This window comes from Corylus avellana, chromosome 11 (assembly GCF_965113065.1).
Source record: "Corylus avellana chromosome 11, dhCorAvel1.hap1.2, whole genome shotgun sequence".
NCBI lineage: Eukaryota > Viridiplantae > Streptophyta > Magnoliopsida > Fagales > Betulaceae > Corylus > Corylus avellana.
Window position 1 is genome coordinate 5,162,954 of NC_142500.1, and position 15,129 is coordinate 5,178,082.

Consider the following 15,129-nt stretch of genomic DNA (forward strand, 5'->3'; position numbering starts at 1 on the left):
AATATTAAGACGACACATTGTCAATTTTTAAACATTATAGTTAAAATTGAAAAACTCATTAAAGTTAAAGGTAAAGTAATCTAACCCTGAATTTTAACTCTTTTAAAATCACACCTTTTGGAAATGAAACCGACCTCAGTCTATCAAACTTAAGCACTACGCTTTGTATGTTTCTTCCATTCTACACGCTACACGCTGACACGTGGACCAATTAAACGCACCGCAAGTAGTCTTCCCAGTAACACTGCCATTGCACTCTATAAAACACACTTCCCCCTCTCCCCCTCCCTCCCTCCCTCTCTCTCTCTCTCTCTTCAAGTCCCACAGAAAACGATCGCCAAAGCGCCCACACTTTCTTCGTTCTCTGCCTCTGCAGTCCCCTGCATACAGAAGGAAAGGGAAAGCAAGAGAGAGAATTTTTCAGCCGAGGCTTTAGAGGGGGATGGGAAATGGAAAGGGTGTAATTTGTTGAGAGAAAAGAAGAGGGAATCTTTGTCTTATGGCATGCCTGAGGAAGAAGAAGCAGTTCATTGAACCCCTCCTGATTGACGATTCTGCCCTTTTCTTGGCCCACCCCACCAACCCACTTGGAGATCTTTATCAAAAACTCAATCCTTTGTTTCTGATTTTCTCTCCGACGAAATGAAACGCTTGTGGGTCGTTCTCCGGTTTCTTACCATGCTCCTGGTCTCCTTCTTCCCAATTGGTACTTTCTGGTCGTTCTTTGTTCTTTGGGATTTTGTAGTAACTGATTTATGAGGTTTTCTTGCTATTGTAGTAGAGATTTTTGCTTATTTTGTTTGATGGGTTTTTGGGCTTTCTATTGTACTTCACTTTTTTTTGGGCTTCTGTTGTATTGTGATAAATTCAGATTGTGTTAATTGTTTTCTACTTGGAGTGATTAGTTTATCTTGAAAATTTACCTTTTGTTTTTATCTAAGTATTCTCTTCTTGGGTCGCTATCTTTGATCGATCATTTGAAATTTCATTTTATTTGGTAAAAGATTGGTTCTTATTTTGAAATTACATTAAGTTAGAATATTATTAATGGTTCTCTTGGGTTTTTTTTATGGATCTTAGTGACTTCTTCTTGTTGTTTTTATGCCACCACTATGCCTTGAATAATACTTGGCCGTACTTAAAATTTCTATTTATGTATTAATATGTTTTGAATGATACCTTTTCTGTTTAATGATTGAAGTACTCATTTTTTTGATGATTTGGAGGGATTATTGTCAATACTCTCTAATTTGTACTACTATACTCTTCCATCTGTTTTGTTAATGCCAATTTTCTATCAAATTCGATGTATTTTGTCATAAATGGATGCTAATCTTTGTTTCAATCTCTATCAAATTTTTAAGAAGAAAAAATCATATCTCATCTGTGATTAAGGTTTATTTCATAATTTCATGAATATACTAAACTTTGATAGTATTCATAGAAGGTTTTATTGAACAATGAGTAGAAGAAATCTGAACCTCTTACCAAACAAAGAAAGAGGAAGAAAAAAAAAGAGAAAAGAAAAGGAAAGTGGAACAAAGTGTGTCTTGTTAGCCAGAGAAATTGTTGCTGCTGAATCTCTTATGACCAATTTCTTTTGAAATGTTTCCACTGACTTTACACGCAATATATGGCGGCTTAGTTGGTTTTCAGCCACTTTTGAACCGCATGACAAAGTGTTAATGGAGCTCTTTCCAATTATTTTTTTCAGCCTCTCTTACAGTGCAAGGATTCACTGGAACCTATGGAATAAATTATGGGAGAATTGCAGATAACATCCCGTCACCTGATCAAGTTGTTACTCTTCTCAGAGCAGCAAAAATAAAAAATGTAAGAATTTACGATGCTGATCACAGTGTCTTACAGGCCTTCAGTGGAACTGGGCTTGAATTAGTGGTTGGACTTCCAAATGGATTAGTGAAAGACATGAGTGCCAGTGAGGATCATGCAATGACCTGGGTTAAGGATAATGTGCAGTCATTCCTTCCCGAGACACAAATTCGTGGCATTGCTGTGGGCAATGAAATTTTAGGAGGGACTGATTCTGAGCTGGCGGCAGCTCTTGTGGGTGCAGTGAAAAATATTTACTCTGCCATAGAGAAGCTTCATCTAACTGATGTGGTTCAGATTAGCACAGCACATTCAACGAATGTTTTTGATCATTCCTACCCTCCTTCTTCTTGTACATTCAAAGAAAATGTTGTTCAATATATGAAGCCGCTCCTGGAGTTCTTCTCGCAAATTGGTTCTCCTTTCTGTTTAAATGCTTACCCATTCCTGGCCTATGTGTATGATCCAGAGAATATAGATATTAATTATGCTCTTTTTCAGTCAAACCCGGGAATTTATGACCCAAAAACTGATCTGCATTATGATAACATGCTTGATGCAATTATTGATGCGGGATATGTGGCTTTGGAAGATGCTGGATTTAAAAAGATGGAAGTCATAGTTACGGAGACTGGATGGGCTTCGAATGGAGACACCAATGAAGCTGCAGCCACACCAAATAATGCAAGGATATATAACTATAATCTGCGGAAAAGGCTTGCAAAGAGGAAAGGAACCCCTCTTAGGCCAAAAAGGGTGTTGAAGGCATACGTTTTTGCAATATTTAATGAAAATTTGAAGCCTGGGGCAACTTCTGAGAGAAATTTTGGACTGTTTAAGGCTGATGGGAACATCTCATATGATATTGGGTTTCATGGACTTAAATCTTCAGCTGCAGATGCACTGCTTTTTTCGTTGAAGGTACGAGGTTTCTTAAAACCTGATGAAATTGATCTGTTCAAATGCTAATATCTTAGGGGTTAGGTTTGCTCAGTTTGAAGTATTTTTAGTTTTTTTTTTTTTGAAGAAGTCTATTAATAAAATGAATGGAATGTTTTAGGAGAAAATGCTATGGAAAAATCTACCTAAAATATAAAGTTATCTTAAAAAAAAAAAATCTTGTTATATTTGTTTGTATTGCGGTCTCTGAAATCTTTTACTTTAACTTGCTGGGCTTTTTTCCCCACCTTTTTTTTTTTGTTTTGTTTTTGTTTTTGTTTTTGTCTTATGATTTCGGGTGGAAATGCATATGAAGAATTTCTTGGGGTAAATATATGGGAAAGCTTATAAGGTGGATTTGAATTTGTATCTTAGACAAGCACTAAGCATCGGTTAACTCCGGATGTAACTTTTTCTTAAAACTGCAAATAAAGACTCAGAAGAGATAGACATAACAAAATAACCTTTATGTTAGGAGATGACAGTTTGGGATCTAATCCTATTCGGTTATCATGAAAGAAATGTTTTAAGGATTCTAGCTGCATTACATATTTAGGTTGCTAGGGTGATCAGTAATAGAAGAATTCTAACCCCAAGGGGTTGGCTCAAGTGGTAAGAGCCTCAGTCTTTGTGGTAGTCCAGGAGGTCTAAGGTTCGAATCCCTTTGAGTGCAAATAATTCATTGGGGTCAGCCCGCCAGCGAAGCTGGAATATTACCCGATCTGAATGGAGGGGACGCTTTACACGGGTCCGAGGTTTACCTAACAGGGTTGGGTACACGAAGTGGCCATGCCTTAGAGGGGTTCCTCGTTATTGAAAAAAAAAAAGGTAATAGAAGAATTCTGCAACAAATATATCTGTCCCTTCATAAGCCCTTTCCATACCCCAACCTATTATTTTTCTTCATCTTAGAGGATTCTCAAAGGATAGTCATTCTACCCTGCTTCTATGCTGATCTTCTTGATTAACTAACAATTATCTTCAATTGTAAGTTGAGTTATGAGAAATTACTAGTTGAGGATTGAAGAAGTCCAAGCAAATTGCCACCCTCTTCTTCAATTTCAAAGTCTAACCTGTTTAACATGTGGACAAGGAAATTGCCAATACACATGATCGTACACCTTCTTTGAGTTTGATTATAATTCACTTAGCCCCAGTGAATCTCATTTTCCCCTTCTATATAAAAGGTGACTAGCTATCACTCTGCATCAAGAATTGCCTCTCTCAACAGAAAAGCATTTTGATTCACTTATCACAAGGGATTTACTTGATTCAATCCAAAGAATGATAATGGAGCGTATAAGAGCGTATAACTATCTGTTTATGCATTTACTTGATTCATTATTCTATGCATACTGCTACCTAGCTCCTCAATTTTCTCTGTAAATGGTTTACAGGATATTCGAGCATGGGGCTGGTCCAGGTCCAACTTCGTGGTATCAGCAATCTCTGCAGTGGCACTGCTTCTTTTCTTAAGATAATGATTGAACAAATGGAAACTGTCCAGACCGGTGAAACCAGCAGGAGTGATTTGAACACACACTAGAGCATGAACAACAACAGTACACCATTGATTATAATTGTCTTCACATTTGCTATAAATTGCTGATTATTTTAATGTCTCAGCAAATGTATATTGGTTTTTGGCCTTATAAAACAACCTCTTCTTTTTTCAGTCTATTTAGCATTGATGGGCCATTTGATTCATGCTACTCCTTTGGCTTTCATCCATTACAACTCTTTTCTTGATGCAAAAAGTATGTCTTTGAATTTGATAGATATAGAACGGCAATTTTCTGATGGCAATGGATTGGTGACTGTACATTTATGGCTTCTTATTCAGAGGCAGATTTTGTAGAGTCTAGCTTTGTGGTGTTATTTTGCCCTTAGAGCACCCAAAAGACAAATAATATGAACTAGACATTCTATTGCATGAAATACGTCAATCTGTTCATCAAAAATCTTTGCTAAAAGTCGATTAGACACAGAAAGTTTACCCATTAGGCTGAGAATCTCTCCAATCTCTTCTACAATACGTGACCTCTCATTTTCCCCATTAGGCTGAGAATCTCTCCTTGAACAAATCCTTTTGAGGTCCAGTTGGTCTGGAGAAAAGAGAGATTTTAGACAAACGGAATCCAGTTGTGCCTTTGTATTTAGGGTGTAACATATGAAAATCACGACAGCAAAAAGAGAGAGAGAATGATTTTGAGGTGATTCTTATTCCACCGTACTAATGTCCAATAGGGTTACAGTTTTATTTTTAAGGGAAAACTTCATAAAATCTCTCTAAACTTTTATGCGTTTTGAAAGGTCTTGCCGTTAAATCTTGTTAAAATTTACCAAAATTTTAAATTAAAAAGATTGAAGTGTAGGTGTTTTTGTAAATTCAGTTAATTTTTTTTTATCAATGCCCGAATCTATGCAATTTTTTTATTTTATTTTTTATAATAAAAAAAGATGGGTATTTTGTAAATTTTGACAAGATTTAACGGAAAATTCTAACGGCTGGAATACATTGTAAAAAATTGAAAGTTTGATACTATAAATTGAAAGTTTTTGAACATTGAGAGGATAATGTCAAAACGTATAGAAGTTGAGAAGGGGTTATGTGAAGTTTTCCCGTATTTTTATTTTTGCATTTACTTTGATTATAATTATGGTAGAAGGGATCCTATTTATATTGTACATGGGGTAAGCCACACAAGGAAAATGTTGTAGATATGATAAGAAGTTTGAATTAGGTTAATATTATAATCATGAATATATAGAACCAAATCCTATGAATTTCTAACATAAAGCATGAATGAGATTCAATGGCTAGCTGGTTAATTTTGTTTGCCTTGGGTTCTCAAGTGAGAAAATTGGTTATTGTATTTGAAAATGCACAAATGGTTTGAGGAGGTCGTAACATACTAACATTTATGAAGAATCATTAAGCTCCAACAGTATGCTGGAGAAAATGAGGTGTGGAGAGTGATGGTCCAAAGGTAATTAAGGTTTCCAAGACGAGAGATCTGGGGGAGGTTTTTATAGATTTTAGATGACGAGAGAGCCAAGAGAATTAGGTTCTCAATAAGGTTGTCAATTTTTGATATAATTCGCAAATCCAATAGAATCAAACACGAAATTAAATAGTTAAGATCGAGAAGTCTGACAACTTTGACCTATTTAATTAAATGGGTTGGGTTATGGTTGATCTGTATAGTCTTATACCCATAATTTGACACAGCCCAAATTCTTCACACAACATAAAGATAGGCAATTTTTGACATGACCCACAAACCCGACAGAAACCCAATACAAAATTAGAGGGTTAGAGTTCAGGGGCAGAACTAGAACGTTTTGTGATGTCCCACATTGTCTGGGCATGGAAAAGATGATGTGTTTATATGGAATATACTCCATCTAAATGGCATGACGCCTTTTGGAGGTAAACCCAATAATAAAACCGTGCGGGCTTTAGCCCAAAGCGAGCAATATCATACCACTTGGAGCATGTATATTACCTATGGTATTAGAGCCATAGCCCAGTATGAGATGGGGGGACCGTGCACAAGCCCCATGAGGTTCGCCAGCGAGGACGCTGAGTCCTAAGAGGGGGTGATTGTGACGTTCCACATTGCCTGGGCATGGAAAAGATGATGTGTTTATATGGAATATACTCTCTCTAATTGGTATGAGGCCTTTTGGGGGTAAACCCAATAATAAAATCATGCGGGCTTGGCCCAAAGCAGACAATTTCATACCATTTGGAGCATGGGTGTTACATAAAATTTATGTCTAATCAACCATTAAAATTTATATGATTATGGTTTCATAAACTTTGTCTCCCAATCAACCATTAATTTTTTTATTTATTTATTTTTTTTTGTGGTCTTAGACCTCTCTCAATATTATACCATTATGTAATACCACTGTTCCAAGTGGTATGATATTGTCCACTTTGGGCCAAGCCCGAACGGTTTTATTATTGGGTTTATCCCTAGAAGACCTCATACCATTTAGAGAGAGTATATTCTATATAAACACATCATCTTTTTCATGCCCAGGCAATGTGGGACATCACATGTTTAGTTCGGAGGGAGGGGGAAGCAAATTTTTTTTTAAAAAATAATTGGGGGACAAAAGTTAATTTTTAAAGGTATATTTTTTATAATTTTTTTTTTTTTGAGGACCACCCTATGACTTGAGGGGCCAGTGGTTCCGCCTCTATCAGGGTTGAAGAGTTTGACCTGTTTAATTAAATGGCTTGAGTTGATCTATATGCTCTTATACACATGTCTCGATACAATTTGAACCCAACACGCGAACACAAATTGCCACCCCTAGATCCCAACCTCATGGTTTACGAGACAAGATAGATTTGTTTTCTCTACTTAAATAAATAAAAGAAATTTTTCTTCAAACCAAACATCTCAGTCTCACTGACAACAACCTTGGCAATAATCTAATAGTACTATCCAACGTTTGAAAAATGAAACTGAAAGACATAGAAATGGTCCTGGTTTCGCCTCAGTATGTCATCCAAACCTATTTTACTCCATTTATTTACATCCTTATAGCTGAAGATAAGATATTTTTGAATTTTTTTGGTCAGACAATATATATATATATATATATATATATATATATATATATATCCAAAAAGACTAGTTGCAAAAGAATGTACACTAGAAATTAAAGGGCAAGAAAAGCAACTATATTAAAGAAAAAAGTCATCAAAAAAAGCCTCGTTTTCAACGAAAGATTCAAGACTAGCTACTAGAAATGTTCAAGAGTTGCGGCTGAAAAGGATCAGGGTTTCTTTGAAAAGATTAAAAAAATTGAAAAAAAAAAAGGGTTTGCAGTTGATTATGTATAACAGGTGCAGGCAGGTACTCGCTACTAGAAATGTTCAAGAGTTGCGGCTGAAAAGGATCAGGGTTTCTTTGAAAAGATTAAAAAAATTGAAAAAAAAAAAAAGTTTGCAGTTGATTATGTATAACAGGTTCAGGCAGGTTCATGCTTCTTCGAAAGAGTAACGAGGGTGGGACTACTAGTGTAGGTTGGATCCATAGCATGCTGGGGACACGCTATTGAATTGGTGTCATGCACTTCACGTATTAAATTATTTTAATTAGTCTAACTAACGGGAGTTGTTTAGAGACCCGATTTGATCAAATTGTTATGCTATGATTTCATCTAAACCGGTTCATGTGATCAGTTCATTAATTATTTGTATTAATAAAGTTCAAAGAACACTATATGATGTAATGGCTTTCCTACCCATCTACATGGGTATTCATTGATATATATAATAATTCTTTACAACAAGATTTCCTACAATTTCTCAATTACAGCTAGCCATAAGATTACATCAAATAACAAGAAATATTTAAACTAAGATATTCACAAGTGACAGATAAGGGATAAGATTATCCCTTATCACGTGAATTCAACTATGAACTATCTTCAATGATATTTGAATTCAAACTTGAAGCTTTATCTTGTGCTTTATCATTCCCCTGCAAGTTCAATGGGGAGTTACGAACATTGAGCTTGTAACAGAACCATTTAAACCGTGTAGATACAATCGGTTTTGTTAGAACATTTGCAATCTGATCTTTACTTGGAATAAACAAAACTTGAATAGTTTTGTCAGTTACACGTTCCTGACAAAATGAAAATCAATTTCTACATGTTTTCCATGGAACACTGGATTAGCAGAAAGATAAGTTGCTCCAATGCTGTCGCACCATAATTTCAAAGGTGTGGAAAGTTGTATACCAAGATCACCGAGTAAGGCCTTAATCCAAATTAATTCTGTGACAGTGTTAGCAACTGACTTGTACTCAGCCTCAGTGCTAGACCGTGAGACCATAGGTTGTTTTCTCGAACTCCAAGATATAAGATTTAAGCCAAGATACACACAATATGCACTTACGGATTTTTTGTCATTTGGGCATCCAGCCCAATCCGCATCCGAATAGGCTTGAAGTTGAGATACAGTTGAACGAGTTATTAGTAATCCATAAGATATAGTATGCTTCAAATACCTTAAAATCCGTTTTACTGCCTACCAATGTAGATTGGTTGGGTGATGCATAAATTGACACACTCGATTTATTGCAAAAGCAAGATCAAGCCGAGTGAGAGATAAATATTGTAAAGACCCCACAGTGCTTAAAAAAAGAGTAGAATCCTTCCTTGAATCACCTGTATTAGCTGATAAACTATGAGAAGAAGACATTGGTGAAGAAATCGGTTTTGCTTCATGCATGTTGGTTCGTTTGAGCAAGTCCATATTGTATCTTCTTTGTGACAAAAGCAACTCATCCGGTCCATGGAGAACCTCAATGCCAAGGAAAATGATAGTTGTCGAAGATCTTTGACTACAAAATCCATCTTCAGTTGTTTCAAAAGATCATCAACGTAGATCAAAACAAAAATAGTAACAGATTTAGACTTGTATGTAAAAAGTGATGAATTTGATTTGGATCCAATAAACCCGAAATGAATAAGTCTGCCACTAAGTCGTGAAAACCAAGCGCGGGGAGCTTGTTTTAAGCCATATAGCACCTTATTCAATTTACATAAATGTTTTGGCAGTGACAGATGCTCAAAGCCAGGTGGCTGGCTCATATAGACCTCCTCAGACAAAAACCCATGGAGAAAGGCATTTTGAATGTCAATTTGTCTCATTGTCCATCCAAGACTGTAAGCAATAGATAGAACAGTGCGAATAGTTGTGGGTTTGACTACCGGGCTGAATGTCTCACCAAAATCAATCCCAGCTTGTTGATGAAATCTTTTAGCAACCAGCCGTGCCTTATGGCGTTCTATCGTTCCATCGGCTTTACGTTTTAGTTTGAAGACCCACTTGCATCCAACCACATTGGCAGCAATTGACGGAGGAACCAAACTCCAAGTATTATTTGCAAGAAGAGCATTGAACTCACTTTGCATGGCTTAACGCCATTCAGGGATACGTATAGCAGTGGAATAACACGTGGGTTCTTGAAGAGCTGATGCTTGGATTGCGAGAAGAGCATGTGGAAGTGGGTATCTTACGGTGCCATCTGTAAACTGACATGGACATCTTATATTATGCTGAGCCCGTGTTGCCATAGTATGAGTTCGAGTGGAGTCATGTGGCGCAAGTATAGGACTTGGGATATTGGAATTATCATGAAGTGTAGGAGATAAGGATGACTCAGTGTTTGGGTGACCTGAATCCGAAACTAATGGAGGAGATTGAAGGGATACGGGTAACATGGTATATGAGGAAGTGGATAAATATGATGATGCCACATTTTTTATTTTTGAAAAAGGAAAAATTGTCTCATGAAATACTACATCACGTGATGTATAAAATTTTTCAGATTCAATGTGGAAACAACGATATCCTTTGTGTTTTGAACTGTAACCCATGAAAACACACTTTTGATTGGAATTCAAACTTGTGATTATTGTAAGGTCGAAGATTTGGAAAGTAAGCACAACCAAAAATACGGAGGAATTTATAGTCAGGAATTGATTTAAATAATTTTTGGTAGGGAGACATGTAACGTAGAGTTGGAGTTGGTAACCTATTTATGAGATACCATTCAGTTTTGAAAAATCTATATACGACTCCAAACGACACTTATTCTGAATGTATAGGTGTTTCACACAATATTATGCGGAAATAGATCTGGCCTAACAAATAATAATTAACCAAAAATAGATATGCAATGAATAATAAAGAACACAGATATTTTGGTTACGAAGAGAAAACCAATTAGAGAACTCTCTAATTGTAAAACCTCTCCGGGGCAGTCAAACCCAGGAAATTAACTAACTCAGTAAAATAATAAAGGATTACAAGATGTTCACACTTACAAAACCTTTGCAATTAACACAATCTTGTATAAGACAAGCGATCCACTTGCCTTCTACCACAGTAGCCCTTTCCAGAGACAGTTGGCACAATCCTTCTATGTGATCTCCCATCACCGGAACTCCGGTTGACTTCACTTCAACAATCAACAAGTAAAATCAAACGATCACTCTAAGAGAGAGAACAGACTTCTTATATCACAGGCTCTCTTAGCACGCAACGGCGAATTCTAGATGCAGAAATTTGTGTTTTTACAGATCTGTAGAGATCTATATATATATATATAATACAAAGACCCCTAGTCTAATTAGGACTCAATTACATTTAAATTAAACCTAGCAGACTAAGGGCCGTCCAGACGGCAAATGGGCTCGTCCGGACAGGCTCTAGGGCAACATCCCTTTCTCCGTTCTTTTGGCGCGGCGTGTTCGGACGGACTTGTAGACGGGGTTGCAGACGAGGCTCTCGGGAGAAATTCATTGTGCGATTTTGTAATCCCGTTCGGATGGATATGAGTCCCGTCCGGACGCCATAGTGATTTGGCACACTTTGATTCCATTTTGATCACCGAACATTTAGCCAATAATTAAAACTTACAAACTTCCCCTTTGGCAATTTCGGAGACAAAATCAATCGGACGAGTCACCATCCTCTCCCCAATTTTATACTCCCTCTTTTTGTCACAAATTGACAAAAGGTATCATGTTTTCTTAAACACTCAGCACAAAAACATCAAGGCATATGTGGAACAGGAAAAACAATAATTAAATACTCATGATCACATATAGGAAAATGCATGAAGAATACAACAAGATCATGAATAATAGAAACTCCCCCTCAGTATAAGACATAATAATCAACATGAAACTTTTTTAAAAAATTTCTCCCCTTCAAAAGTCAAATGAACACCTATGATACGCACATCAACAACTCACGTATTTTAGCAATGAATATCCCAAACATACTCCAAATATGCAAAATATACATGAGACTAGAAATGACAAGAAACTCAAATTGTTTAATCCAAGCCAAGAAAAATGATCCATTCAACCCATGCTTGTGTGTTGTGTGTGTAAGCCATTTAATGAGAGAAAAAAAAAAATACCAATTTACAAAAAGAGGAGAAAGTTTCACCAACACGAGGTTTTAACAAGTAAATTCAATCAAAAGTCAAACCTTATCATACTAGGGCCTAGCCACTCTCATCCAATACAATCCTCTTTTGAAAAAAATAGCACAAGTTTGACACAGTGAAATTAAATTCCATAAGGAACATGTTCTTTTGATTTTGTTTCACTATTTTTGATTCTTCCTCTCTTTGAGAGAGTGTCCTTAAACAATTGGTGCTTTATACAAAAGAAAGAATGTAGGAATTTTTAAGCCCTAGGTTCAACTAGCATATGGTCAATTTGAAAAAAATATAACTAGTCAAAAACACCTCATGTAGTTATCTAACATACCTCACTTTTAAAAAAATTACCTCAAATTAAGCTTAAGTGTGCATAAGAATTAAACATAGGTAAAACGTATCACTTACACTCAAGCTTTAGGTAACCACAAAAACAAGTCCATTAAAACATTTTTTTTTATCTCATGCATATTTAGAATATTCCAAGATGCAAGGAATTAAATCCATGAAAGCAACATGAGAAATTAATGGACTATCTTGGTACATAAGACAAAAGAGAGAAAAGAAAAACAACCAAATTAAAATACTTTTGTCTTTTTTTTTTTTTTTTTTTTTTTTTTTTTAATGCACACAAAACAAAACATGTTAAAAGAAAGGGAAAAATGCATTTTACCTCCCTGAAGTTTCAGGGGTTTCTCAATTTGAGTCTCAAAGTTTAAAAATTTGCAATGCACCCCCCTAAAGTTTCAAAAAGTTTCAATTTAAACCCCCGGTTAATATTTTCCGTCTAAATGGATGGAAGTTGTCCAACGTGCGCCTCACGTGACATATTAAGCCATTTTCTTCCAATTTTGCCCTCAAAATTTGTTTTTTCTTGATTGCAGTACCCGCCATTTCTTTCTTCTTCTTCTTCTTCTTCACGCCTACTCTTTCAACACCCACCTTTCTTTTCACCCTCCTCCTCCCCTTTAGCTCAAAATACAATACCACTCCACTATGAAGCTCCCAAGGAGACTGCCATTGTATCACCAACATGGCAAAACTGGGGGTAGAGGTTCACGATGCAAGTGACCTGATGCCTAAAGATGGCCAAGGCTCCACTAGCCCCTTTGTGAAAATAGATTTGGATGAGCAGAAACAATGCACGCAAACCAAGCAAAAAGATCTCAACCCTTACTGGAACAAGAAGCTGGTCTTCAATCTCAATGATTGCGGGGAGCTCCACCACAAGACCATCAAGGTGGTGGTATACAACAATTGGAGGGAATGTTAAAAAGCCAAATGGATACAAACACTGACAGGACGGAGGATAACATATAATTAACTTATTTCATTTCCAATGAAAATTTAAAAGAAGAAACTTATTTTATCGCCAAGTTGAGAACATTTTAATAGGAAAGCATGTGAAGGAGCCTCCTAAAATCACTAAAAAAATGAAAAATTAGCAAAGAAGGGAGAATATATAGGTGGAAGACTCTTTACGCAAATTTCAATACCTTACTATGGTAACTGACACCAAGCTGCAATAATAAAACAAGTAAAGGCATTACTTCCATGGAGGTAGAGCAAGCTAACAGTGAGCATGAACAAAACCATTATCAAAACATATTGTCTCCTATGATCAACAATAATAATTAATTAGCTCCAAATTCTTTACCCTCTAACTTGTTGAAGAAAAAGAAGTGCAATCACAGAGTATAAAATGGAACCCACACTCTTCTGTTCTACCCTGTTTTTGCAACCGAAAACAGAGTGATTCTTTGTCATCAATGGATCATGTGCTAGGAACTATCGGGTGTCATTATTTACATGCCTAAGAAAGATTATTAGTTTTCAGGTAAAATAATGTTGTTGTTGGTATGAATGTGATCTTATTGGACCATGTGCTTGGACTAGAAACTTTATCTCTCAGAACCAAATCATCAAGAAGAAAGCATTGGTACACTAACCTGCAAGCTATGCTGCCAGGGCAGGGAGCAGGACAGCTGCAGGTGTTGCTGCAAACAGCAGAACCTCGTTCCTTTGTATCCATTTTCAGCACCTCAAAACTGGAGGATTTGCTTTCCACAAGCGAGCATAATGTTTCTTTTTTAAGTATGTTTCCTTCCAGGCCTTGTATAGCTGCCAAGTGGACATCCAAGTACTAGAGTCCTACACGTGGCATGGTAATCCGCCGTTGTCTGACATGGCAAGAGGTTTTGATATGTCTTTCTTCCTCTGCCGCCTAAAGGTAAAGGTGGTTAGTCCGCATGCAGTGGAAGCATGGTAATTTACGTGGCTATCCATGTTATAATTATCAGGTTCTTCAAAAGAGAGTATGAGCTTTGTACATATCCCAAGATAAATGATGACGTAGAAGAAGAAGATAGTGGTTGAGAAGGGAAGCCTGTTTTTCATTATTGCTGCTTTGCTTATAGAGAGAGAGAATGGGAGGTAAAGGAAGCGATTGTTACACTGAAGGGGCGGCAATGGGGATTGGTTTGGTTGGGGGTGGGAGCTCTGCACCGGATGGGAATCGGGTTTGTCATCTCCATATTAGCCACTCTAATGGAAGTGAAGCGCAAAAACGCAGCTTTAGCACATGGGCTCATTGATCACCCGCATTCCACCATCCCCATATCTGTCATCTAGCTTGTGTCGCAGTATAGCCTTCATGGGGTGGCTGAAGCTTTCATGTCCATTCAGCATCTCAAGTTTTTCTACGACCAGGCTCCAGAAAGCATGAGAAGCAGTGCCATGGCGCTTTTCTGGCTGGCAATTTCATTTGGGAATTATCTAAGCTCACTTCTTGTTTCCATGGTGCACAAGTTTAGTGCTAAGCCAGATGGATCAAACTGGCTTAGAAACGACAGCATAAGCAATGGGAAATTGGAGTACTTTTATTGGTTGCTCACGTTGTTGCAAGTCGCTAATTTTAGTTACTACTTGTGCTGCACCAAATTGTATACATACAAGCCTTTCGAGATCTAGAAAAAGGAAGGTACTGGGAGCTTTGAAGAAGATCATGGGGTGGTGGAGCTTGCAAATCGGGTTTGATTAGTTGCAATTTTAGGCGTAGTTGGGTCTATAAACAGTTTAAATATTGCCCCTATTTTACAGTGTCATTTCTTCGAAATGATTATATTTGTAGAGAAAAATGAGGGGAATAACTATTTATATGTCGTTTGAATAATGGGAGTTAACGTAAAATAAAGGGGAAAATGCATAGCTTGTAGGCCAGTATAATGTGCGAATGGGAGGGAAAATGCATAGCTTGAAGAAAAGCCTTTTAGGGTAATCTTGTAATTTTGATATCTAGATTGAGTGCAAAATTGGAAGAAAATGGCTTATATGTCATGCGAGGCGCATGTGGGACAACTTCCATCCA

The 15,129-nt window shown here is 36.8% G+C and overlaps 1 protein-coding gene and 1 pseudogene across 1 annotated transcript; both read left to right on the top strand.

The window, feature by feature from the left end:
- Positions 1 to 291: 291 nt before the first annotated feature.
- LOC132165869 (glucan endo-1,3-beta-glucosidase 14) lies at positions 292 to 4,578 on the top strand. Its single transcript, XM_059576559.2, has 3 exons — positions 292 to 706; positions 1,715 to 2,754; positions 4,170 to 4,578. Exons 1-3 carry the CDS (start codon positions 643 to 645, stop codon positions 4,251 to 4,253), a joined length of 1,188 nt encoding a protein of 395 aa, XP_059432542.2. The 5' UTR covers positions 292 to 642; the 3' UTR covers positions 4,254 to 4,578.
- A 9,692-nt stretch (positions 4,579 to 14,270) lies between these two features.
- On the top strand, positions 14,271 to 14,732 carry LOC132165341 (protein NRT1/ PTR FAMILY 3.1 pseudogene; annotated as a pseudogene).
- The last annotated feature ends 397 nt before the right edge of the window (positions 14,733 to 15,129 follow it).

Excerpts from the sequence above, each read along its gene's own strand:
- LOC132165869 (XM_059576559.2), top strand. The coding sequence starts at position 643 with ATGAAACGCTTGTGGGTCGTTCTCCGGTTTCTTACCATGCTCCTGGTC. Across the intron at positions 707-1,714 it reads GGTCTCCTTCTTCCCAATTG|CCTCTCTTACAGTGCAAGGA; the intron begins GTACTTTCTGGT and ends TATTTTTTTCAG. Across the intron at positions 2,755-4,169 it reads CACTGCTTTTTTCGTTGAAG|GATATTCGAGCATGGGGCTG; the intron begins GTACGAGGTTTC and ends AATGGTTTACAG.